The sequence below is a fragment of the Strigops habroptila genome, chromosome 9 (genome assembly GCF_004027225.2).
Source record: "Strigops habroptila isolate Jane chromosome 9, bStrHab1.2.pri, whole genome shotgun sequence".
Taxonomy (NCBI): domain Eukaryota; kingdom Metazoa; phylum Chordata; class Aves; order Psittaciformes; family Psittacidae; genus Strigops; species Strigops habroptila.
In genome coordinates, this window is record NC_044285.2 from 13,176,048 (window position 1) to 13,203,068 (window position 27,021).

General features: G+C 50.3%; 1 protein-coding gene across 3 annotated transcripts; it reads right to left on the reverse strand.

Moving 5' to 3' along the window:
* Positions 1-4,188: 4,188 nt before the first annotated feature.
* ONECUT1 (one cut homeobox 1) lies at positions 4,189-26,935 on the reverse strand. Of its 3 annotated transcripts, none has more exons than XM_030498522.1 (2): positions 25,747-26,935; positions 4,189-11,325 (listed from the first exon to the last, which is right to left on the reverse strand). In XM_030498522.1, the coding sequence occupies exons 1-2, from the start codon at positions 26,825-26,827 to the stop codon at positions 11,033-11,035; spliced, it is 1,374 nt and encodes a 457-aa protein (XP_030354382.1). In that variant the 5' UTR covers positions 26,828-26,935; the 3' UTR covers positions 4,189-11,032. The 3 variants fall into 3 exon arrangements, with proteins under 3 accessions (XP_030354382.1, XP_030354383.1, XP_030354384.1); XM_030498523.1 differs by lacking the exon at positions 4,189-11,325 and adding an exon at positions 19,490-20,784; XM_030498524.1 differs by lacking the exon at positions 4,189-11,325 and adding an exon at positions 23,100-25,091.
* Positions 26,936-27,021: the final 86 nt, after the last annotated feature.

Genomic DNA, 27,021 nt, shown 5'->3' on the forward strand with positions numbered 1-27,021 from the left:
CTAAGGGTAGATGAAATCATGAGAAAACACGAGCTTTATTGCAGTGGATATTGACTGTAACTCATTAAGATGTTAAGGTATTGACATCCCATTTGATGAGAAAAATGTCTGATAGCGAGTGTACATAACTGTGTTACGGAGAATGCTGGTATCAACACATCATAATGAGTAACTAATGATGTCTGTGGCCTAACGAGGTGATTAAAGCAGTATCTTTTCATCTATGTCACTGGCTTGATTTAATGCCATGCTGAGATTGAATCTCTGCGCACCACTGGGGAGATTCAAGTAATTTGAGTAATTCACTGGCCTTGTCCCCATGTCGCTGGGGGTGTCTGCGATGAACGCAGTTGCTTCTGTAGCCAAGGCACCCCAGGCAGCACACGCTGCCAGGGGAGAGGCGGCTGCTCCCTGCCTGCTGGCAGCCTCTTGCAGGAGTCACTGCTGCAGACCAGGGGGCTCACAGAGCCTTCTGCCATGGCCATGAGCCTTCCTTTTGCCTCGCAGTCCCTGCTCCTTACAGCCCAACGCCACTGCCAAATTTGGGAAGCATCCTCTGCTGAGAGAGGCTCATAGGAAGATGCTTTACTACCTTTCACCCAACCTCTTTGTGCCAGGAACAGCAGGGGAGAGGCACTACTTTGAGCCATGGGGCTTTTTGCCTGGCACACGTTCAAGTTACCATCCTTCTCCAGCAGAAAAAAAGCTTTAAGTGCAGTTCTATGGGACAGCAAGAATAGCACCAGGAACCCAGACCTGCAGGTGACACCAGAGATGTAAAAGCTTTGCCCCCAGTCACAAAGTGGTGTAGCCTGGCTACTCACTGCCAGCTTAGATCCTACTTCTACTTTCAAACATCCAAAAACCTTTCGAACCTTACCAGGGAAGGAGTCATTAACCCTTTCATACACATCTCAGCAGCTCTTTCAAGCCGCCTTGCCTACCTGTGCAGACAGAGCTTGGCTAAGCAGTGTTGCTCTGGGGACACAGTTGCTAAGTTTTGGGTTGTGCTTTGTTCATAAGGATACCAGAACAAAAGAGTGGCCACCACTGGTCAGATCAAAGGTCCTTCTCTGTGACCAGAAGAACAAGTGGGTGCCCAGGGCAAAACACACAGCAATAGCACCCTTCCACACTCTTCCCACTGCCAGGCCTTTTGATTTGATATCCCGAGCTTTGTGTGGTTTATGTGTCAGTAGCCTGTGGGGATTTCAGTCACATGAGATATTTAGATTTTGCATTGCAGTAGTTCTTCCTAATGAAGCTGATAATGAGGGTTAATTTTCCCTCCCAGTCATCTTTAACCTAAAGTGATGATTAGTACCAAAAGCATAACTGAGAAACAAACTCCGGGCACCTCCGTTGGGCAGGAGATTATTTTGCTTGATGAACAGACAGGTTTTTACAAAAGGCTTTTTTCGGTACATCAGTAACATGGATGTGATACTGCTGTCCCCATCCCAGCAGCGACTGCCATGCAGGGAGAACAACAGCCCAGCTGCCTGCACAGGCACTGGGTGCTCTGCAGCTCCTCTCTCCCCAGCAGTGCTCCTGGTGCCGCAGTGGGGCGAAAGCCATTCAAGCCTTGTCCCGGGGCAGGGGTGGCCTTTAGACAGCCCTAGCACAACCACTCCTGTCCTGGTACATGCCAGGGACCTCCCTCCCCACAGGGGTGATCCCTGCTGTGGGTCCCATTCCCACAGGCAGCACATCCCTCTACCCCCTCCCCTGCCTCATCGGCCCTCCGCCTGCTTTAGGCTTGTGGCACTTACTGTTAATTCATAACGTTGAGAGCAGCACTGCCCCATCCACACAGGGCACCTGAGCCACTGCCCCGCACATCCAAACACAAAGCCCTGAAGAGCTTAACTCTGAGCAGAAAGCACAAGCTCCAAACATGCCAGGCCCTCTTGCTGAGGGAGCATAGTCCATCCTTGGCAGCTTTATTGGCCTGGGTTAATCACCTGCAAATGGGCTGCAGCTGATGCATCACCCTTTGCTGCCACCACAATGGGCCTCATGCCACATAGGGTGGGTGAAGGCAGCACCCAGTCACTGCTGCTTTGTCCTTCACTCACATGAGAGGGAAATATGGGATGAGAGGCAAAGAGAGAGGTCACAGTGAGGGGACCTGCTGCAGCTGCCTCAGGCTTGGAGAATGGTCCCGCAGCTGCCCAATAGGCTTCAACCCCTGTGGCATCTCTAGATCATTTTTTCCAGAAAAAAGCATTTTGCTGTATCCCTGGAGGTGTTTTTCTTTCCTGGGTGAGGGTGCTGCCCACAGCGGGGTATGCTGGAGCACTCAATTTGCACTGTGGCCCTGGCCAGCACTGTCCCACAGAGCTACTGACATGACTGAGCACCAGATTCTCCCAGGCTTGACCTGAACGATGCTGCAGAGAGCAAGTCCCACAGGCCCTCCTGTGGACAAAGGGCATTCCCGGCTTCCCATCTCCCCTTTGCCTTTGTTCTTGCACTGGAAGTGGGTTGCTGGTGATGCTTTGGTTTCTGGCGTGGTCTTGGGATACCAAGCCCAAGGGGAGCCCTCCGAAAGGATGCACTCAGTGCCTCCCTCAGCTTAGCAGTAAAAAGAAATTGCACATCAGGGCAGAAGCTGCAGGCACTTCCAGAGATAAAATATTGTCAGTAGAGTCCAGACTATCCATCAGAATAAATGTAGCTGATGCCATGATTTATGGGAAAAAGATGAAGGTTTAATCCTCCTCTCAGCAGCGCAACCTGATTTGCCACAAAACCCTGTTAAATTTTGTGGCACACGCTCCATCACTTCATTAGGAGATAGAGAGAAAGCGGTTCAATGCATTCCTGAATCTTTTTCGGCTGGGGACCCTCCTCCCACCACTCCTGAGTGATGGGTAATCTCTCTGATCAGATCCCCGGGAAAAGACCCCGTGGGATTACAGAGCGCGGAGGCATTAACAACAGTGACAGGAAAGGAATACAATATCCCTTTAAACAATTAAATATTGATCCTGTGGGCCTGAGGTGGACTCCATCACACAAAAGGAAACACCTCGGTGAATTAGTTTGGCGACATCCACACCCTAGGACGGTACAAAGGAAACCGACATTATTTGCTTCACTTATTTTCTTAATGTTTTTTCCCTCAATTAGAGAAATGCATCTGGTGTGAACTGCACTCCCCTTTCCGCACGCAGCATGCGCTTCCCTGGAGCGTGGTGGGAGCTGGGATGGGGGCTGAGGGCTCAGCATGGATGGAGGGAGGGAAGAAGACACAGCACTGTGAAGCCGGGGTGCTGGTTTGTGTCCCCCCTCCCGTGACCCCCCCAGGAGAGCTGTACATGGAGAAACAAAAGAAGGCAAGAAATGTCTAAATTTAAAGTGCTGGAAAATCCAACCTTTTATTTACTACATTTTTGTGACTACATAAACGCTGAAACATTGTAACGCTGAAACATTGTAACACTGAAAAGCATGATGACATCATCACTTGCTTTTTTCTTTTTTTTTTAATCTTTTTCCTTTTTTTTTTTTCCTTTTTTTGTTGTTTTTTCTCTCTTTTTTTTTGCTTAGCAAACACAGCAGATGATATTGCACGGCATAAAGTGAGAACAGTAGCAAAGCTTAAAAAAAGTAACTGAAGGAAATCTTAACGCAGTACAGGAGATACTCATAACCAAACCAGAATAATGCCTAGCGCATTACACTTGCCATCGCTACACACAAAAATACAGAAGAAGAAGCGCTTGACTAAGAGAGAGAGATTGAGGAAATATTAGCAATCAACCGTAATTAGGTACAATAATCACTTAGTCTGAAATGCAGATGCAACGCATAAACTACTACTGCTTCCTAATGGGCAAACTAAAAATGACAGCAACGTTGTCGTTTATCAAAATCTTCGCTTGGTTTCTTTTTTTTTTTTTTTTTAATTTTCTTTTTTTTTATTTTTTTTTTTTTTTTTTTTTTTTTCTCTTTTGGTTTTGTTTCATTGCTCTGGAAGAACAACTCCCTCTTGCTCTTGGAAGAATTCCTACCTCTACGGATCTGGGACCTGTGATTGTCTCTGGCGCCCTCTTTGCGCGGCAGCGGATGGAGCTAACAGGGAGGCGGGGGGGGCAGCGGAGGAACAAGGGGGACCCAGGCTCCGGCTCAGCTGGGACTGGACTGTGGGCAGGGGGTTACGAAGACAACTACCAAAGCAAGTAAAAGACAATGTTTTAACGTTTATTTTCATTTAATACTGTTGTTCGGTTCAGGCTGCAAAACTAACTCGGTTCCATGGGGAGGATGCGATAAATGCAGAACAGGTCGTGAAAAATCAAAGTACCGGAACGGGAAAAGAAACCATGTCTTCCTAAGTACGGTTCTGTCCAGTGCTCGACGGCTCATGCTGGATTCGTAGACTAATACTTTGCCTCCCCCCTTCATGTGAAGCGTAACTCATTGCACGGCATTAGTTTAGGTATTAGAAACAGACATTTAGCCAATGCTTACCAACAGACCATTTAATGATCCTGCATTTCAGAACGTCTTTATTGCCCCATTTCAATACTTGAAGTATAAAAATGTACCTAGAAAGTGTAACTTCTGACCAAAAGCTCAAACCCTGCCCTTGTCCTTCCCTCCCTCAACCCCTCTGCTATCTCCCCAAAAGAAACCAAGGTACACCTGGAGCTCAGCTACCATGTGGGGAAAGGAAATATTTACAGCCATCACAAACCATGTCAGTACACAACATTTAGTTGAAACAGAACTTATTCTTTACACAAAATAAAATACAGGTGAGTGGCATCCTATTTCTGTGCCATGATGCCATCATCAGCTTTGCAGAATTATCATTGTCATTACTCCTTTTTCTTGCTTTTCAACTCAAAACTGTTTTTTCCTCCCTCGAGCTGCGGGCGCACAGGGCAGACCAGCACTGATCCACTCGGAGGGATGCTGTGCCGGTCCCCTCAGAGGGATGCTGCACAGGTCCCTCCCTGCTTGCCCGCAGCCAGGTCACCGGGGTTCTCCCGTGGTCCCTGAGCCTGGATGCGGCCTCAGCTCCTGGGGGACTCGGCTGCACCCACGGACCCCGACCCGTCCCTAACTGGGCCCTGGCTGGAGAGCAGGGGCACTGTGGCAGCCCAAGCCCTCGAGCACTCTCCGAGCCGGGGTGGCTGGCACAGTCCCATCGCCCACTGCCCATTGGACATCCCTCGTGCATCCCAGGGAGGAAAGCCCTGGGTGCTGAGGGGCTGGCGAAGGCCTTTCCGTGAGCAAGGCTTCCAAATTCAAGTTAGCTTTTCTCCCAAGGCGTATGCCCGCTACTTGCGCTACCCGTGCGAATGGCGAAGGAAAACAAAAACTCAGCAAAGTCTCTCACAAATGCCAGTGCTTTTAAACATTAAATGACTTTTAAATTCTTTGGATGTGTGGGTCTCACCCACAAAGCAACCTTTCTAGAAAAAGACAAATAAATTAAAGGAAAAACACACTAATAATGCCTTTCTGCTTTCTAAGTGACAAAAGTACTACCTTGAAAACACTCATTTTGGCATGTACAAGTTGGGGAGAAGGGAGGCCCGGGGGGATAACCTGGCAGTGTTTGTAACACGGGTGGAAGTGCATGCCAAGACAAGGCTGAAGATACACCCTGCAGTCAAGAGAAGCACTCTCCTTCAGTTCATCTCGGCATCAATAATGAAAAGATTGTAACATAAAGCTTTGGCCATTTTTGAATCTACTATATACAATTTTTTTTCTTTTTTTTTAAACTACATAGTCATAAATTAAAGCAGTGATTAAATAAGCGTATACAAAATGTAATTAAATTAAAGTCACAGCACATTGTAGAGAAAAAATAGGAACCATTTATCACAGCAGAGAATATCTTTTTTTTACCCTGTGAAAAGAACATCGACTAGCAAACACAAAGCATCCTAGTTGAAACAAAAGAAATCGAAGCCACGTTTCCCTTTCTTGCATTCATTGCAAACAGCGATCTTTACCCACTTTGAAACATTCCCAGGAATAAGATCTTCCTTGAGTATAACAGAGAAGTTCTGCCAAAAAAAAAAAAAAGGAAAAAAGAAGAAACCCAAACCAAACGATATAAAAGGAACATACAAACAAAACAACCCCTACAAAATAAATAAGAATTATAAAGCTTTTTTTAAGTAACCTTAACAATTATCAAACTAGTAAGTTCTGCCTTATCACATAGACTCTCTATACAACATAACCCTAAAGATTTATTACTATGAGGTATTTGGAGGAATTGGTAAAAGCGATGCACGGCCTGTCTGGGCTGAGGGACTCAAGCTGCTTTAGGGGAAAGAAGAGGGAACCTTTGGTTTGTCAGCAAGAAAGTGGAAAAAAACATTTTCCTTTGGTATCAAAGAAAGTTTCATTGCATGGTTGCACGGCAAAAAGCACCACGGTGAAGAATTATTCCTTTTTTCATTAGTGGCCTTTCTAACAGGCTGAGGTATTCAAAGAGTATAAGGTGAGAGATAAAGAGGTCAACAGCGGTTTAACACTTTGGTTCAAGCAAGGCACTCGTCCTATGAGTTTACAAAGTTTGCAACATGTTTGCCTAGAGCTTTATTATTATTATTATCCTTACCATCATCAGTAGTAGCAGTTGTAGCAAGAGAAGTATTCGTAAGGTTATTAGCATTACCATTAAGAATGAAGACAAGGTTACACACTGAGTGAAGGTGAGGAGGGGGGTCGGGGGTAAGAAGGAGGATGAGTTCCCTTTCCAGACTGAGGCCGTGCATGAAAAATCTTTGGTATTCTTTGGTATCATCAATGTGATTAAAATCACCAATGGAAATCGAGTGAGGTAGCGTCTTTGGTTCACACTATAAATAGTAGATCTTTACACACTTTTTTTTCTTTTTTTTTCTTTTTTTTTTTTTTTTAACACGTGGAAGTAGCTATTCCTTACCTTTTGCTTCTTTGTCTTTAGCAAATAGTTACCAAATGTATTGTAAAGCTAACCACACCACAATAATAAACCAGGAGGCTAAGCAAAGTCTCAAAATTAGCCCCTGGGCCTTTGAATGCACCCAAACGCAGCAAGATAGAAAAGGGTAAGTGCTTTCTCTTTGTTTGCTAAATGCATAGTTTTCATCCTTATGTACAAAGGAGAAGGAAGAGGAGGAGGATAGGAGGAAGAGTAGTAGAAAGAAGGACCGTTTCTCAGGGTAAAAATGTCTTGTTTACAACTCAGGTGAGGAGAGGTGTCCTAAGACTCTTTGGTATAAGCTCAGCAGTGTTCCCTCCAGGCAGCACCCGCCACCACCACGGCCTTATCCTGAAATCCCTCTCAGGAGAAGAGCGGTGCCCGCGGCAGCCCTGGACCTGGTCCCATGATGGGGCACCCCCAGCCACTTCGGCTGCTTGGGAATTCGCTTCTGGCATCGGTGGGAGCAGAAGCAAATTCTCAAGCGAAAGCCCTGTTTCTGACTGGCTGGCTCTTGTTGGGTTTGCTTTACCTGAGTAAGGAAAGGAGGCTGAGGCCCCTGAAAGCAGTGCGGGTATCGCAGTGGAACGGGTCGCTCTGAAGGGGGGTTATTTTTTTTTTTTAATTTTTTTTTTCCTGGAAAGCTAATAATGCCATTTACAATGGGGATGGATGTGGACAGTTCACCTCTCGGCCAGCCTCCCCTTGTGGGTCACTGTGGTCAGGTTTAGATGCAGGCTATGAGCCGAATGCACGTTCCTAATGCCCTCTCGCCCATGGAGTCACCTTTGACTGAAGCCCCATCTCCCGATGCTCCCAAGTGGTTTCACGTTCTGCTCCCTCTCCTAACCCTTCCTGGCAGATTTTTAGGTCCTTTTGTTGAATTTGAAACTAATTTCTATTTTGTCAGGAATGAAGTGAACCAAAAGACTAACATTGATACGACAGAGACAGGCTTTCCTGTGTAACATTAAGCACAGCATCAGAAAGCAGCTCCCCGTTAAGGATGCCCTGTGGAGGAATGGCAATGGTCCAAGCCAGGGAGCACCAGGTAACCTGTCCGTGCTTCAGACGGTGCGGCCGGGCAGTCTGCTCAGAGGTAAAACAGCTTTACAGGTAGAATGAGCAGTTCCATAGTTATTTGCTTCATGTTTTGAAAAGAATTAAAGAAAAGTGTGTTCTTTGCCTATTCAGAGTATGAGGCGCATATTGCTCATGGGAAGAGTGGTTTTGTTCCTAATGGCTTATAAAAAACCAAAATGTTTCTATATACTTAAACAGACATGTAAAAAAACCCAAACCACTTAAAATCTATAACTTGTGCATCGGTTTTTGTGTGTGTGGATAAATGTGTGCACATGTATACATACAGACACTCCATAAAAATGTGTGTGCGTGTATATATACACAGACCTATTGAGGAACTTGCATGTGTGTGTATCGGAGATCCTGAAATTGCATATTGGGTGCAAATTTAATGCTGGTATGAAAGTTCTCTTTGGTTTCAGCAAGTAGTCTCTAAAGACAATACAATGGAAATACTAAAAAATGCGGCAATGTACTTTGAATTTCCCTGCATTTTTAAATTCTCAAGTTTTAAATAAATAAGGCTTTCTTTTCTAAACTATAGGTACGTTACAAAGCAGTGTTTTGCTGGAAAGAAACCTAAAAAGTTAGTTATCACTGTCCTTTATTAACCTTACACTAGTGAGACTGCATTCATAAGATACTTTGTATGTCAGCTTATTAATGTTTCCATGTCAATTATGTCTCTGTGGGGATGGAACACTTTAAAAGAAAGCTGCTAAAATTTAAGGTAAGCTAGAGACTCAAAAAACTCACAGATTAGATTACGTTTTCATGGGCAATTGCTTTGTCAGTCTTAAAGTGGGTTTAACACACGGAAATGGGGAGAAATATTCAGTGCCAAAAAGTTTGGGTTTATTTCACTTTATTTTAATATAGAGATATTTCAGCTGTATTCTAAGCACTTACTGGAAATTAACTGTATACCCTGAACCTTGACTAGACCCTGTCCTCTTTGGGAAATAACTGGTGCTACAAAATTGCTTAACTTTGGTGTTGCTATTATTTCGAGTGGGCTTCATCCCAAAACCCAGTATCTGATTTTGTTGACGGTGGCTGGATTCTAGTTTACCTTGAATTTTCCTTTCTCTCTCTTTTTTTTTTTTAATTTTTTTTTTTTTTCCCCTAAGGGTGTAAGTAAGATTACCTATTTCTAATCCTTGCATTGGGCTTAAACGTGCATGTTTGGTTACTCTGGAATTTAATATACCTAGCAGAATTACCTCAGTAATTTGAAACACCGGTTAGAAATCTAACAGGCACATGTATGTTTTTTTAAGTCTATTTTTTCCTTACACTAAAATTTAATACGCAGATGTTCCACGCTCTTTTTAATTTTATCAGAGTAGGAATGGGATGATTTCTCTTCTATGGGTCTGTTAGCAACAGAGCATTTAAAGCTTTTCAGCTACAAACTTTAAACTATTTCATGCATTATCCTGATTAATAGATGAGCAAGAAAGAATGCACAGGACAAAAGCTCAGCCTGCTACACACAGATACGAAGCCACAAAACATCAGGCTGCATCTCTGTGTCATGGGAATTTTGCTATTGACTTCAGAGGCACCACAATTCGGCCTTCTGAAACCACTACTGGAGCTCCTGTTGGAGCTCTTCTCACCAGCATTAACTGATGTCGTACCACTGTTTTCAATAAGAAAAGACCACGAGCCTTCAAAGCTATTGCTATTCCTTTGCCTAGTAAAGTCAATAGGTAAAAAAAGCTCACTAATGTCAACGAGTATTGATCAGATGCTGAGCCCTGTGGTTTTACATTTCGTAATTCATTTCATTTTTGCATACAAAATGCCTCAGGTCTCCTGTTTGCAGGCTAGATGGCAGAGCTGAGCTGCATTTATATACAGCGCATGGTTTGCAAAGAGCGCTGTTCAACGGGCTTCCAGCAATGTCAGCCTGGGAGACTGTAATAAGGGGATGCAGGCACGGTAGCTGCCACGCTGCCTTACACGTGGCTGTAATGGCCCTTCTTTTGCTCCCAGTGCAGTCAGTGGCAGAAGGGCTCACTGACTTCAGTGGAAGCATCATCCAGTTTCCAGTACCTGTGTTCTAACAGGGGCTGCGATCTCCTCAGATGACATTCTTTCTTGCCAATCATGGAATTAGTGGTTTTACTAATTGCAAATAACAGTCTTGATTACAAGTTTTATGTGTTATACAGTTAGATTAGTTTATACCTATAACTCTACATAGTATTTTGTGTAAAAATAGCTTTGGAATATTAAAATCATTGCAATAAAATACCTGCAATATAATTATTAAATGTGTTCTTTGGTAGCTAGTCGATTTTTTTTTTTTATGGATGGAATAGTTTTCCTTTTTTAAATCTGAACATTCCTTAACAAACAAAGAGAATGCACTGGTTTAGGTACCATTCAAAATTTCTTTGCCTAGTTTGAACTTGCTTCCAGGCATTGCACCGGTTAAGTTCAAACCATGAAACAGCAAAAATCACACTACCGTTCAAATGAATTCAGACGACTCCACGCTTTGTCGGTCGTGCCACGGCACAACCCTTTCTGAAGACCAGCCCTGACTAAGTCCCTAACCACTGGCGTGTACACTATACACCTTCATGGCAATTGCTGTGGAAATGAAGAGCCATATCTGAAGAGATGTCCGTTCAATGACAAGAAATCACTATGCTCCAAACCACTAAACAGCCAAGTACGGTGAAGATGATAATGGGCAAAGATGTAAAACCAGTGGTCTGTTTCTCTTCTCTTTGCATTCCGTTTCATTCCCTCCATTTCACTTCCTTCTTCCTCTCTATTTTTTGCAAGTCGTCGTCCTACTAAAGTGTGTGTCTTAGAACAAAGTCATAATGCAGGTGAAATAAGTCTTTGGTTTCTTTGGACTTATAAATAACATTTTTTTCAAATAGTTCTAAGTATAAACCTGCTATCTTGAGGTCCTGGTCTGTCTTTATTTATTTATTTATTTATTTTTAAAGCTTTTCCACCGAGGTTTAGTTCGTGGTTATTCCTTCATGCTTTGGTACAAGTGCTTGATGAAGAAGATGAGTTGCCTGAATTGGAGCTGCCCTCGTCTTGCCACTTATCCAGACTCCTCCTCCGTGCATTCATGAAAAAGTTGCTGACGGTGCTCAGCTCCAACCCAAGCTGCTGGGAAATGGTGATTTGTAATTCTTTGGACGGACGCTTATTTTCCTTGAATATTGCATGTAGAGTTCGACGCTGGACATCCGTGAAGACCAACCGAGGCTTTTTGGGTGTATTCCCTCTATCCTTCCCGTGCTCTTGTTCTTTCCTCTTGCACGCTGCAAGAAAGGGGAGGATGGTTAGAGAGGGCTGGCAGAGGAGCGCACCGGCACACAAAACAGGACAAATGGGATAAAGGACCGCTCACATCAGCTTCTGAATATGGAGACGATGTGTGACACGTTTAAACTTACTATAAACTATAAAAAAGATAAGGAATAGAAGTTAGAAAATACTTCTGTTGTTGCCTGATAAAACTCAGCAAATGCTATTACATTTTAGTAATACTCATTACTGGGAATTTAACTATGTAATATCCCTGTGAGGTAGAGTGGAAATTCACTGAGCTCGAAAGTCAACCTTGCCCACCTTTTCAATCTTCATAATTTGTTGTCAATCCATTTCTGTAGCTTTTTATTAGCTAAGAAATAAGGAACTGGGAGAAACCAGGATGCTACTACAGTCTTACATGCCAGATGATTATGTATTCTGAACTAAATAAACCATGTTTCGACATGAAGAACAATGGTATAGTAAATGTTCCTTATAGAATTTCACCTTACTTCATCTATCATCCTCTTTTTACCATTCAGAACGCTAGTTTGCTCTACATTATTAAAGGGCACTCATGATCTGAAATCTGCCTTACAGATCGTCTGCCAGGGAGGATCCGACAGGATGGGAGGGTGACTCCAGATCCCCACCACCAGCCTTTGACTGCCTGCCAGTCCATCTTGTTAGCATTTCGCTAGGATAAAGGTTTCCTTGGGAGGGCAGATTGCTCTGTCTCACTTTCAAAAGAGTCTGAAGTTGTTCGTTTCCCCCTTTTTTCTCTAACAATGTCCTTTAATGCTGATTTAGAGATGTATTTCTGAAGGTGATACGGATGTTTTGTCTCTGTGCCTGCCTAGTCCTGATTTCTGTGGAGATCAGTGCCGATTATATGAAGAAGGATTTTGTGCACCTATTCCACAGTTATTGGAACGAAAACAGCAAATTACTTTACAAAGGTCCTTCCTACATCTTTTATTGCTACCAAGAGCCAGCCTTGGCATGAGGGTTTAATTGCTTGAGGGAAGTATAAAAATAGTCATTCACCTTTTCTACTTAGAGAAATAGCAACTGCACAGATCAGATTGCGAGATTCAAGAGATGCAAAGGCGCCTTCTGCCGGCCCAGCAGGCAGGGACCAAGACACCGGCGTCTCAGCCCCCTCTGAGGAGAAGCTTTTGAAGAGCTCCCTAACAATATATATTCCAGCTACACATTCTTGCATAAGCAATGACACATCAATCAAATGGACTGGGATACCAAACTCATCTCTTCTACAGTTATTTTTATCCGAAACCCTTTGAAGAGTGCTTTGAAGTTACATCCTGACCTCTAAAACTCTGTGGAGCTTCTGGGCTGAAACCCAGGTTTCCTCATGGAAGTGAGCCCCCATTGAAGTCAAGCTGCTGAATTCACTGTGGGGATCAGTGCCTCCTGAAGTAATTTTGCATCCCCAGTGAAAGTTAACATTGATAACTCAAGGATTAAAAATACTTTTGAGAGAATAGTCTGTTATTTACTGACATATATTAGGAATGACGAGCAAAGAAGGTATCAACAGCATCTCAATCTTTTTTTAAAAGTCTATCCATTTTCCAACCACGAGTTCCCGTGAAAGCACCCGCCGAAGCTTGGCTCTGTAGCAGCACCAGCCTCCAGCTCTGACTCTGCCCTGCTGACGGGCTCATGCAGGAAAGGAGACAAACCAAACTCAGGTCATGTTTGCTGTGCCTGATGATTTCTGCTCATGCTGCTTTGCACCTTCCTTTTTCGAAGACTACACAAATTCCAGCTTTTGCCCAGATACTCTGTCCAGAGTTCATCACAAAATCTTAACTACACAAATTGTGTGATGTGAGTCAGCTCCGCACAGTGCTTCAGTGGGAATTGTCACATCACAAATGACGGTCACAGCAGTAGATACAAAGCTAGTTCAATTAGCAGCATAAACCTCTGGGGTTTCCACCACAAACTAGTACCTGAGTTCTCCAAAATCACTGAGGATAACAAAAAAACCAACAATCCATTGTGAAACTAACTTGCTGAATACATTGTCTTCCTGAACTTGTGCTCACCTCCTGAAATGTAATATTCCTGAATAATTATTTTTAGTCCCAAGAGTTACAACTTATCTTGTTGTATCAGAGACCTTATAATTACTGCTAGTAACATCACAGAGGTAAGAAAAAAGTGCTCATTGCTAGAGAGAAAAAAATAAATCCTATCCAGTCTATGATACAAACAAGCCGACTCTAGCATTTTGCAAATCAAACTTCATTTCAGTCGAACCATTGGAAAGCAAGCATTGAGGTTCCCATGGTGCTCCCTGGAGAAGCTGGGAGCCATCCCTTGCTCCTGCAAACCAGTGTGGACTTGATTTTTTAACAATCATGCAGGATTGCTGGTTTCCTAAGGCTTGGTCCACACCCAGTGGGAGCAGTTAAAGATACGCTCTGGTTTTGCATATGAAATGGGACAGTTCTTATCCTCACATCCATGTTGGAACTCTTCTTTCTTCTGCTTTGAATTAGGGACCAATGATGTACTGGTTCAGAGGGAGAGAGATATTGACTCAGTTGCAATTTGGGACCTTATCTAGGACACAAAGACCCACACGCGCAGGTTCAGCTCTCACTGGACACAGCACAGCCCCAGGAGGTGGAACTGAGGCAGGCATTGCTGCCCAGAGCAGCCCGGCTGAGCCAACCTGGGATGAGCAGCACACCATAGATCCTTTCTCCACCTCAGGGAGATGGGGCACACCTTCCAAACCTGGATCATTTCCAGCCAAAGCTAAAGTTGTTTTCTTTTGAGCTCTACCCCTGTTAGCATTCGCCAGAGGTGCATTGAGGGCAAAGACTTTCCAATATGCTTAATTGTTTAAAGAGCCCTTGCAGACAGTGCTGCAAGGCCCCAGATTGTGAGCAGCAAGGGTGGATACCACCTTTCATCTTCTGCCTTGTCCAGACTCAGAAATATTAATAGCACTTAAAAATAAATAATGGTGATAATGAAAAACCGTAATAGGGTTTCCTTACGATCGTTTTCCCTGCACTGGAGCCAATCAATTTTAATAATAAATTGTAGCTTCCAGCTTGCCAGAGAACAAATGTACACCATGGGATAAAATCCGCTCCAACGTGAGAGTCTATCCAGAACAGGCACAGAGACCAGCCAGCTCACATGGCAAGGGCTGACAAATAGGGACCATCCAGCCCAGTGACAGCAGCCTAAGCCAGCTCAGACAAAGCAGCTATGCCTGCCTGGGCCAGGTCCTCCTCCAGCACCAGCAACAGTATCCACTGCAGTCAGAGGCTCCGGAAACACTGACTGAAACCCTTTTTTTTTGTGGAAAAACACCAGAGCCTGTCTTCAAAACTGTTTATCACACACCCTCATCCGGATGTTAGCAGAACAAAAGCAATTTGCACTGTTGTGCCCCTACCCATGAGCACTGGGAGCAGACCCTGTCCCACAGCACAGAAGCTGAATTCAGGTGCTCTGTGGGGTGCTGTGCTCCCCAAAGGCTTGCACTTCTGCCATGCATACCTGCTCGCACACTGCCCTGGCTCCCCATGGCAGACAGCCGTGCTCTTTGTCTCTGGGCTGCCCCAGCTGAGCGATGCTCCTTGTGATGCCTTTTGAAAAAGCCCTAAGAAAGTCTAGTTACGAAAAAAGCAAAGCAGAAGATAAAGAAAGAGTCACTCTGACTCTGGCAACACATGTGCAGATATGACAATGTAATATTATCAGTGCCAGAAGGAGCCTTATAAATCCACTGCTGAACTCTGGCCTCTTCCAGTCACTTCCATCTTCCTCTGCCCTGAGCAACAGATATTTTTGACACTTGCAATTCCCCTGATGCAGTCCATCAATCTATTTTTGTCTCCCTTTGTTCCTTCCAAGTCGCCCGAGAGATTCGGACGAGTTAACTTGCCAAACCTCGTAAGGTCTGTACATCTCACTGAGGCCTGGTTGCCTGTGCATGGTACAGAACCAAGTCTCACTGCTGCAGCTCCACCATCTACCGCTGCTCTCCTGCAGTGCCCGCTGGCCTGGTTCTGTGCAGCACAGTGGGATCAGTCCTGCTCTGCTGGAGGTGTGGCAGGATTGTGTCCCCTCTGAAAAGGCACTAATTGCATCTTTAGGTTGAGATAGTGAAGAAGATGTTTTGCCCACCTGTGATGTGAACTACACTGTTCTGTCAGTCTAAAAGTCAAGATTACAGTAAGCTCAGGTGTTAACCCTGACGCTTGATCTAGTCTTTCATCCCTAGAGGGTGGATTTCTCTTTTAAATCTAAGGAAAAAACCCTGATTACCACAAATCAATTTTCAGGAGCAATTGCTGCATACACGTGTGCCTAGCTGTATCTGCCAAACACAAATTTTCCTTTCTAAGAACCAGAAGCAGAGAATGAAACCACTAATACTCTCAATAAACCCACTGGTTTGTTTTGGGCACATAATAAATCATAGAATCACAGATTGGTTTGGATTGGAAGGGACCTTAAAGCTCACCTAGTTCCAAACCCTGACATGGGCAGGAACACCTTCCATTAGAGCAGGTTGCTCCAAGCCCCGTCCAACCTGGCCTTGAACACTGCCAGGGATGGAGCATAAAATACCACCACAAGTTCTGCTGGCTGTTTTTGTTAAAATTGGCACTGGAATAGGGGGAAGGACAATGGAAAACCCTACTTGGGCAAACCCCAGCCCAAACCCTGTGGCTAGTTGTGGAGGCAGAGGACCACTCTCACTGCCAGAGGCACTGCTCTGCTCTTGGCCAACCATGTCACCATCACTGAGCATGTGTTCTCAGACACAGGGTGGAAAGGTAGCAGATGCGGAGGAAGAAGGTGGATTTAGGGAGTTCAGACCTGGCACTGAGAAAGCCAAGCCATTCCATGCACACCAACAGGCCACGTGCTCCGAAGGTCACACTGCTCACCAGCTGCCAGCAGCCGTTCCCATTGCTCCAGGACAGGCACATGCAATGGCCACAATTGTTTTTTTAACTGTACAAAGTGGCTGGAAAGGGAGAAGAGAAACAGAGCAGCAGGAAGGGAGCACTCCTGCCCCAGTGCACCACAACAGCCCAGCATTACAGCTCCTCCTGGAAGGGAAGTGTATGGTCCCAACAGTGCCTTGGCATGAGCCTTCTCACCCCATGGAGGAGGGAGCCAAAGCACGCAGTGTGTCTCTGCTTACATGGAGCCGTTTTTCCTCTGTTTGTACCCAGAGCAGGTCCAGACCAGCAATGGGGACACACACACAGAGCAATGTCTCCAGTTATGCTGAATTCAGAGCCTGGTTGGCATGAGAGGAGACCATATCCACCGGTGATGGGATACAGGGCCTTTCACCCTGAGGTGACAGGTCACATTTCCAGCTCTGGCCCAGGTCATTGCTGACCACAAGCCATTATTGCTTGATGGCCATCGAGTGCCCTGTACGAAAGAGGCAGTGGTCTTGGTTCAGCTCCCTGTGAGCAGGTTCACACCACACTAATTTCCATCACAGTTGACAAATCATTTGACACCAACTAGAGCTGTGGCTGGAAGATTAAGCCAGGCACTACGGACAGAAGAAGTCTGTAGGAACTCATTTGTAGCTGATGTTCATTTTGGGGAGCAAAGAGGATTGGGGATCTCTGATGACTGTGGGTTCAGCTGTGCCTTGCCTGAGGAGGTGCTTTCTGGTTGCTTCACATCAGAAGGTGAAGACAGCACTGAGCTCTGGGATCTTCACCAGTACCCTCACTGGACTGGTTCAGTTTTGGGGACCGTCTCACCCTTACTATTCATGGGCATTATATTTGCTTCAGACAGGTAGGAATAAAAACCAACTACTTTATGCTTCTCTCAGACTCCAGTGTGAGATTCCCCAAAAGCAATGGGGAGTTTACAAGCCAACAGCTTCATTACTGTGGGTTCAGATCAGTCACCCTTCCCATGAGTGGGAAAACCCCAAGAAACGATGCAGCCTAGCTCAAAGAAGTGCCAACAAAAGCCCTGCATTTCTGCAGGGACCATAGGAGAGACAAGGAGACATATTTCAGGCTGACTTGATAGAACTCTCACAAGTCTTGCGATTATCATGTTTCCCCCTCCTCTTGCAAAGTCTTTTAGCTATCCCAACCTCATGTGTACAGGACGTGTCTTAGAGACATAAAAAACCCATTTAGAATTCTCCCCTTACACGTATTTTCTGATCTCTGTTGTGCCAGGTCTATGAAGGCAGGGACCTGCCTCAGCTACAGTCTGAGATGTGCCCAATAAAACCCTGGGAATCTTTCTAGAGCATCTGCTTCTAGTTTTGAAACATCACATATTATCCAATAACACTTTTAGAGAGTGAAAACTCTTCACTGGTACAAGCTAGAGAATATCCTCCTTCTGAAGGAGGCTCTACGTTTGGATTGAAAAGGCAGCAGGATTTCCATCAGAGGTTGAAACAACTTAAGGACTTTGGCCATCAGAGATAGTCCTAATCACACTGGCTACAACAGCTCATTGGGAGCAAGCAGCCAAAAGTTTACGGTAAATTCATGGTAATGATAATATATAATAAAGTGTGATAAGCTCCATCCTTATCATGCAAGTAACACCTCTGGAGCGTGCAGAGAGACAGACAGATGACAGATCTTTTCAAATTATCAAAAACTTCACATTTGGGGCAATATGAGAATAAGATAAGGTGCCTACAAGACACATGCTACCTGGGGGCAGACTTCACCACACCAGCTAAAAGCAAGCAAATCTGTTTGGCCTGTATGAGTAACCACAGCTGCTGTGTGCCATTCACTCTGGTACGTAACCATTTGGTGGTCCCCTTGTCACTGCCCTAGGGCCTTCGCAGGCACCTTGGGGATGGGATCCCTCCAGAGAGATGCAGCTGAGACAGAGCCTCTGCACATCAAGGCAGGTCGTGGCCACATGCTCCTGCTGTAGCAAGCAATGGGCAGCACTGGCGCTGCAAAGAGCATCCCCAAAAAGCTCCAACCCACCATAGGACAAGGACGTTCACATGTCAGTGGTGAAAGCCTGTGTGGGTGATGCAGTTCATTGGTTGCTCCCCAAAACTTTCCCCTTTCAACTGAAGAGAGCACTACTCTGAAACGTCTGAAGCCGCACTGAAGTATTTCCTGGCATTACTACTCCTGGCACCCTTCAGCATTTTGCACTTGTCACTGTAATGATTTGTATTTACATTTATTTAGAGTGCTGGTTCATACATCTACTCAGAGGTCATTTGACCTGTATCTTATTTCTCTGCCATTGAGCCCAGGCAGTACGCCCCTTTTGTTGTTTCATAACACGAAAAGAGATAAAAAATACATTCCTATACGCTCACAGAATGACATCAACCTACCAACATACAGATCCCAGCTGAGACTGGGTTGTAAACATCTCCCCCTGTGCACTGTATTAAAACGAGTGACCTTAATTTGCTGGCCCTGGAATAATAAAGTCAATCTGACTAAGGAGCGCTGACTCAACACTTTGGGATTCTGGGGTTTACACAAACTTACGGTGTTGATGGATCTGTAACCACTGGAGTGAGCTGACATCACTGTTACAGAATATGTTGCTAAGTGGATCAATCAGGGGAAAGCACCCGATTTTCCTGCGATATCATTTAAAGTAAACGTTAAATTTCTTTAGCTGGGTCTTTAGTTAACCATATTACTGTGACAAATATTTCTTTGTCCAGCATAAGTAATTAGAATTTAATCACTTAAACTGCATCTTAATTACCCCAAATGAATTGAAAGGACATTTAATAGCAAAGATTAAATTGCCTTAATGAACGATTTTTGCGACTACATCAATATTTTAATCGTGTTAGCCCTCCGCGGCAGCCCCCCCCCCGACCCCGCCGCACGGCGCAGGCAGTCCCCGGCCCCTGGGTGGCGCCCGCTCCCCGCGCTGCCGCGGCCGCTGCCCAGCGCGGGGCCCGCGCCGCTCCGCACCACATTGCTCCGCACCGCACCACACTGCTCCGCACCGCATTGCCCAGCCAGGAGCACCGGCCACGCAGCCAGGAAACGCCGCCAGCTTTGCTCCGCACCTCACCGCGCCCGACCGGGCAGCGCCGCCCGCTCCGCACCCGTCCGCTCCTCTCCACGCCGCTCCTCAGCCCACTCCGTGCCGCTTAACACCGCTCCGCTCCGCTCCGCTCCGCACCGCCCGACACTCCCCGCACGGTGTGCGGGACACACCCCGCTGCGGAGCCACGTCGGTCCGGCCCCTGCTCGCTGCCGCTTGTTTTGACTAGCGCAGCGGGAACGGATCCTCCCGGGATACGAGGCGCTCCGGTAAAGGGCTAGGCTCTGGCCCAGGTTATTCCCCCCCTTTCTGCTGCCCCAGCCGCCGAAAATGGGGTTTCTGAGCGGTGGAAGCGACGCAATCCGTTGCCAAACCTCCGCTGGAACATCAAGGGTCGCCAAATTTACTTAAAACCCGGCCAGCTTCTCGCGCTCCTTTCCTAAGGACCTACCTGCCCGTTCCTGCTTCCCCTGCTCCAGGTTTTAAGCCCTCGGTTAATTCCGACAATGTATTAAAAAACGAGATATGTCTCAAACGGACGAGAAATGCGGCCGCGGTGTCACGAGGAAGGTCCCCGCTTTGGGGCCGTTACGGCAGCACTGCGGCCGCCGGTCTCTGCCGGGTGAGGGAGCTGCGAGGATGGCCCGCACTGACGGCACCGCGTGCGTGTGTGTGGAGACTCCTTACCCGCACCCCCAGGCTGCAGTAAACGCGTGCGGCACCGCTGCACCTCAGAGACACCCGGACCTTGGGGCGGGCTCACGGCAGCAGCTGCTGCACCGAACTCGCTAAGGAAGAGCACCCCCGCGCCACCCGACAGAACGCTTTTGGCTGTTCGGAGTAGCAGCGTTTCTAATGCCCCAGCAGAAGGTACTTGCGCAGCTCAGTCCGCAGCAGCTTGCGCTGCTGCTTGTACACCCATGAAACGGCAACCCCCGCGTCTGAATTGCCATCAACATAAAATGTTACCGCTGAGACTTCCTATCTCCCTAAAACGGGAAAAATCAAAACTAATGTTGAGCTAATAAATTGTTCCTATAAATTGCTCTTTCAGCATCATAAACCTGACTTCCTCTTAAGCAAAATGGCTCAAGCAAGCTGCATTTCCGAAGAAAGCCAGTAAGCATCGGTCGCTTCTCTGTCAGTGTATGGTTAATCCAGATAGATTTATGTTTGAAACGCGAATCAGCATTTATCGATTTGATCATGGAAGAACCCGACGTGGTGCCATGCTAGGTCTCTGCTCGGTCCTCAGGAAATCCCTCCTCGACGCCTGCAGTCTTCAGGTTAAAGCCACCAGTACTTCAGCAATAACTCCTGTGCTTAACAGTCACCTTAGGTCTCCCTCGAAACGAAATTGTCCCTTGTGCGGAGGTTATGGGGATCCTTTTGCTACACTGAGGACGGGAACAGGCTGCCTGAGGCAAAGCACGGCTTTAGTTTAGTGCCGGAACATGCAAACACAGGCACCGATGCGTTCCCGGCCTGTGAATTTCCAGGGAATCTTGCCTCACTCCAACCAGCACGTTCCTTCCCGGCGGTGTAGGGGGCAGGTGGCATCCCTGGCAGTGCCCGGGCTCCCACCCGTGGCATTTGCGGCGGGCGCCACGCTCCATTCCTTCTCCCCTCTCCCTGTCCTTCTCCTCCTGAGGCACCCCGACCCCTCCAGCCCGGGGCCCCAGGCAGGGTCACGCACAGTTGCAGTGCTGGGGGAGCTCCCTTCCCCTTTGCTCACGCGCCCCTACGAAGACACCCATCTACAAAGCAGCCCCTCTCGGAGCTCACTGCCTGGTCTGGAGCCGCTGCGCTCCCGCAGGCATCCCGGCCCTGGAGCCGGGGGGGGGTGATGACACGCAGGGCTCTGCCCCCCGCGGCCGCGCAGCCCTCACTGCCGGCTGCGTTCCGCCTAACCGGGGCGGCTCCGCCAACCCCTGCTCCACAGAGGGACTGCCCAGGAGCAGGACCGCGCCGCGGCCGCTGTCCACGGTGCTGAAGCCGGGCCGCTCTCGCCCTGAGGCCGCGGGGCGATACCAGCGGCGGAGGCAGCCCGGGCACCGGCACAGGGCACCCCGCGGAGCGCACCCGGCCCGCAGCGCTCGCCGGAGCCGCTGCCTCCCGGCCCGGTGCCCGGTGCGGGTGAGGTGCTCGGGCCGGCGGGGCCGGCTCCCGCCCGCCAGCGGTCAGCAGATGGCGCAGAGCCCCCGGGAAGCGAGGGCCGACGTGCGAGGGTGGCCCTGGCCGGTGAGGACGGGCAGACGCGGCGGGCCAGGCCGGCATCGCGCCCTCAGGCCGGCATCGCGCCCTCAGGCCGGCATCGAGCCCTCAGGCCGGCATCGCGCCCTCAGGCCGGCAGGGCGGCCCCCGGAGCGGCCCCGGCGGTGCCCGCGGTCGGGAGCAGCCCCGCTGTGAGGCTGCTTTAAACAAATGGGAGCGAGGGTGGGAGCGGGGCACGGCCCCCGGTGCCGCCCCGCCACGCGGTGGGTAATTAAAACAAACAAACAAGCGAACAAACAAGCACGAACCGAGCCGTGCTGTGGGGCGGGGGTTCCGCGGGGCAGGCCCGGCCCGGAGCGGAGGAACGCGGCTGGCCGCCGCCCGGCCCCGCTCCTCCTCCTCCTCCTCCCGCCGGGCAAACATTAACGAAGGGCAAACGCAGCTATGCGCGAGCGGCTGTAAATCAATCCCGCCGCAAGGACACGGCCGGCAAACAACCGCGGCCCCAGCGCCCGCCCGGCTGCGCACCGGGCGCTGCAACGGGGCACGACCGCACCGGCGGCGGGCTGCGCTCCCATCCTCCGATCCCACCCTGCCAGGGCACCGTGCCTCGGGCCCAGCACCGCGCCGGCAGCCGCGCAGCGGTCGCGGTCACCGCCCAAGGTGCGCGGACCCAGGCCCGCACGCGTCCCCGCGAAGTCCGGGCGGCCCCCATGGCCGAGAGGGGCAGGGCCTGTGCCCCAGGCCCGCGCCGCGCTCGGACTGTCATCGGCCAACCCTCCGGTCGATGCCCTCCGCCTCCCTGATGCAAATGCGTTTATGCAAAGTCCCCGCCGGGTAAATATTAATCAGGCCCTAATGAGGCAATCAGGGCCGGGGCGGCATCGACCTTCCCCGGCGCAGGCCGGGCGGCCGGCGGGGCGAGGGGGGCAAGCGGCGCTCATTAGATTTCATATTTAATGTGGAAAACGCTCTGATTACTGTATCGATTTCTTTACAGTTAATTTGGCGAGAATTTCTCGCCGGTTTCCCAAGGCTTCAGCTTAGCCGACATTCACACTGGGAGGGGGAAAGAAAAAGAGGACGGAAGAAGACCTGCGACTATGGAAAATAGCAGCCTGGCCACAGGCAAATACCGAGTAGCACCGGAGGGACAGAACGGGCCCTGCGCTCCTCGCCCGGCTCCCGCTGCCCCGGGATGTGCTCAGGACACCGGAGCGGGAAGTCGCCGCGGAGGGTGCACCTCGGCAAGGCGGCCCCTCCTGCAGCAGATCCAGAGGGGCCTCTGTGTTCTCTTGGACCTCCTCGCCCACTCCTGAAACGTTTCTCGGCCCCGAGCAGATTGGATTTTCCTGAACAAGAAGAGTCGGATTTTGTCTTCTTTATCCCCTCCTATTTCCCTCCTTATACGAAAATATCCTGGAATAAATTCCCCTTAAATCCCATCAGGCTGCATTCTCTTTGAACTGTATTATTGTTTTCGGTATCCCTTCACTGACCTTCCAAATGCCAGTGAGGGCAAGGGAACGGAGGGAAGACTATCTAAGGGAGAAATGGCTGAACAGATAAATATTCAGTGATCGAGGGGGTGAGAGAGTGGGACAAAGGACAAGAGAAAAGAGAGGAGAAGGAAGATGGGATGAATAAGATGGAGGCTGGAAGAGGTCAGCTTTGCAATTAGCGGTTCTGCTTACATTTCAAGAGACAGCCCAGGAAGTGTCAAGACCTCAATCCTGCTTCCATGTAACTACCAATTTTTCCACTGTTTGTCGGAGCTTCTGTAATCTGGGAGGTAGGGATCCCCCAGGGATGGCTGGAAGGGGCAAATACTCAAGATAAAGTGCCGTGCAAGACCGTGAGGCCTAAAATAAGCAGGCTCCATCCCCCTCACCACCTCCTGGCCACTGCCTGCAGGAAATCAGGAAGGGAAGAAATGCAGGCAGCGAGGGCTCTGCTCTGGGTATTTATCTACCTGATAATTCTCTGAAAGCCCGGGAGCGAGTTATAATTTGGACATGAAATTTAATTTGCGTCGGCTGGAGTAATTTATAGTATTTTGAATTGATGTTCATACATCAATATCAGCCGGGTCAGATTTTTACCACTTAGTAAGATCACCACACATTTATACCGTGTACAACCCGGGATCGATACTTGCTGCATGTGCAGCGCGGTGCCGGCAGCGCGGAGGGGCGCGCAGCTTGCGCTGGGCGGGGCAGGGCGCTCCGCGGGCCGCCCCCATTGGCTGGGACGCCTCGTTATGCAAATGACCACGTGCTGCGGGGCTGCCGGCGCGCGGGTGGGGCAGCGCCGCGCGAGGCCGCGGAGCCCCCGCGGGTGCGGGAAGGGGGAGCGGGGCCCGGCCCGGCCGCGCCTCTAAGGTGGAAGCGTTCGGGTGTCGTCGGGAAGGCGGAATAATGAGGCTTTGTCTGTCTAACGGGATTACCGGGATCCGTTTAGGCGAGGGCAGCGCTGGGGTGGCGGGAGGAAGGGGCGGTCCAGGGGCAGAAGCGAACAATAGGTCCCCTCCGGACATGGCAGCGGGACAGAGAGCGGGGAACTGCCACCACCCTCCTGCTCGGCCCGAGCCGCGGAGCCTCCGCTGGCAGCGCCAGCGAAGGGAGGCCGGCGGACTCCAGAGTGAGGGGTTGTTTCCAGTATCGATCTATGCAAATGAGCGGAGATTCAGGTCGACCGAATTGTCGTAAAAATATGCTCCAAATCGAAGAAAGTTCGCCTTAGCGATCGTTACGGGGATAATGCAAACACAAAGTCCATCGTCCTCCTGCGGGTAGCACCAACAAGACGAGGGTTTTCTCCTGGTGGGGTGGTTGTCGAGGAAGGAAAGGCGGAAAGGGTATTTTCTGAGAGCTCAGACCTTTGAAACTGACTCGGCAGGAATGGAAGTCAAAGAAAACAACGTCCTCCCACCGGCGTGCACCGCAGGGCCGGCACGGCGGGAGGGAGACCCTTCCCCGGGCCCTTCCCCGTACCGCTTCAGGCTTCAGAAACACGAAGGGAGCTGAAAACGGGCAAGGAGCGCAGTGTGGCCCAGCCGGGTCCCCGCAGACTCCCAGTTCCCACCGTCACAGTAGTCGAACGCGCAGGAGCCTTTGTGCGTTTGCAAGGAGAAAGATTCAACCCTTCCCTTATTTTTGTCTGTGAAACGGATCAGTGACCCCGGCTCCAACTCAGATCGACTGCCTCGCGTTCTCCAGGGACAAATTAATGGAGACCTATCACTTAATTAACAAACCCTCACTCACGGCATATTAAACCCGGGCTCCGCGCTGGGAGCACAGGCGGGCAGGGGGCGGCGGGCAGGCACCGAGCGGGACGGGGCGACGGCTCCAGGCGGGCAACACGGAGCCGCACTCGGGAGCGCACGGAGGCCGCGAACGCCGTGGGGGGGGGGGTCTCCGAAGCAGCGCGGAGACATGACACGGACTGCGAGTCTCAGCAGGGGCATCCACGCGCAACTTAAACTCCACGGCCTAATGATAATTACAACCAATTAAAAATAAGTAAATCCACCGATTCCAGCCATCAGCCTCTCTCCGACCGCACTCACCCGCCGGGAACGTATTGCTTGCGGGGAAACCCCATGCCAGCACACCGAACCCAGCCCGAGCGGGACGCGGTGCTGGAGCTGGCCAGAACCCCGCCGAACGCCACCGGCACAAAGCGGACGCACCGGCTCCTCTCGGCGGCGCGTTACCGGGGCTCTCCCGCACCCCGTCCGCGGGCCGTACAGGGCAGTGCCGGGCACGATCGCTCAGAGAATCGCCGATCAGAGCATTTCCGCCTCGCCCTGCCCGCTGCAGGCAGCGCTGCCGGCGGCCCGTGCAGGTGTCGGCGGCGCCCCGTTACCGGGCACACTGGGCGCCGTCCCGCCGGCGGCGGGGAGCCTGGCGGGTGCGCCCCGCCCGAGCTAACGGGGAGAGCCGAGACGCCGCAGTGCGCAGCCCGGGCCCCGGCTCTGCTCTGTCTGGCAGCGGGGAGCGCGGCGCGGGGAGCCGGACGGTGCCGGTGCGCGGAGCGAAACGGAGCGGCGGAACGGGGCCGGGGCCGCTCCGCGGGGACAGGCAGGGACCGGGGCGGCCTGCCCAGGCCCGGTGTCCCAGCCCCGTCGCCACCGTGCCCCCCCCGCCCCGCAGCGGGCTCACCTGCCAGCCGCAGAGCAGACATTCGCTGAAACTCCGGCTCCTGGAGCCACTTCCACATTCTGCGGAAGGTCTCCCGGCCGGATTTGAGCTTGCTCCAGGGCTTGGGGTTCCTCAGCAGGTCTGAGAGGGTCCCTTGGGAGCGGCACAGCACCCTCTGGGCGAAGATAGCCTGGGGGATGCTGTACCGCTTGAGCTCGGTGGTGATCCTCTGAGCTACTTCTTTGGTATTGATTTCTTCCATTTGCCCTGAATTACTTCCACTGTTGACCTGCGAACCAGTTACAGAAGGGTTTTGCTCCCTGGCAGAGCCCAGGATCTGCCCGTGGCTCTGGGCGTTCAAGTGGGCATGGGGGTGGTGTGGGATCCCGTTGATAGGCACCATGCCAGCGGAGGTGGGGGTGAGGTGTTGGTCGCCATGCCTGGCCAACATGGCAGGGTGGTGGGCTTCAAATCCGTTTGGGGTGAGCATTTTCTCGGCGGGCATGGTGGCACTGGGGTGAGCGTAGTGGGGCAGCCCTTGCTGGGAGTTGTGGATGCTCCCCAGGCCCGATCCAGACAACGGAGAGAGGCTCTGCCCCATGCCGGTAACATCCTTATGGTAGGGGGTGTAGAGATTGTTCATAGACGCCAGACCCCTCTCGTCCCGCATGAGCGTGAAGCTGCCGCTCACGTTGCCCGGTATCCGCTGGTGGGGGTGGTGGTGATGGTGATGGTGGTGGTGGTGATGAGGGAACTTGTCCGAGACCGTCGAGATGGGAGGTAGAGGCTGCAGCGGGGTGAGCGTGGTGTAGGTGCTGCTCATGCTCATGCCGGGGGGGGTCTCGCAGGCCATGGTCATGGTGGGGTGCAGGGGGCCCGTCAGCGCGTGGTCGGGCGGCCGGTGGTGGTGGTGGTAGTCGCCGCCGTCGAGGATGGACGCCATGCCCATGGAGCGCGGGTGGGCGGGCAGGTGGCTGCCGCGGTGGGCCACGGCGCTCCGGTGGTGGGGGCTGCCGCTCATCAGGTCGGCGGCGGCGGGCACCGGCTCATGGCTCACCCCGTGCAGGTCGCCGATGTTCTCCATCGCCAGCTGCGCGTTCATTGTCGGCCGAGCGGGCGGCCGGACCGCACATCTATCTGGTGGGCAGCGGGGCGTCCCGGGGCTCTTCGCGGCGGCCGCGGGCCGGTTCCTCCCGCGGGCCGGCGGCGGCGAGCGGGCGCTGCGGGCTGGCGGCGGTGCTGCTGCTGCCGCCGGGCTGCTGGCTCTTCCTTTTTTTTTTTTCCCTTTTTTCCCTT

Bases quoted from the DNA above. Each gene is read 5' to 3' on its own strand.
- ONECUT1 (XM_030498522.1), bottom strand. From the start codon at position 26,827: ATGAACGCGCAGCTGGCGATGGAGAACATCGGCGACCTGCACGGGGTG. The intron at 11,326-25,746 runs GTGAGCCCGCTG...CCTTTCTTGCAG, and splicing joins GTCTGCTCTGCGGCTGGCAG to CGTGCAAGAGGAAAGAACAA.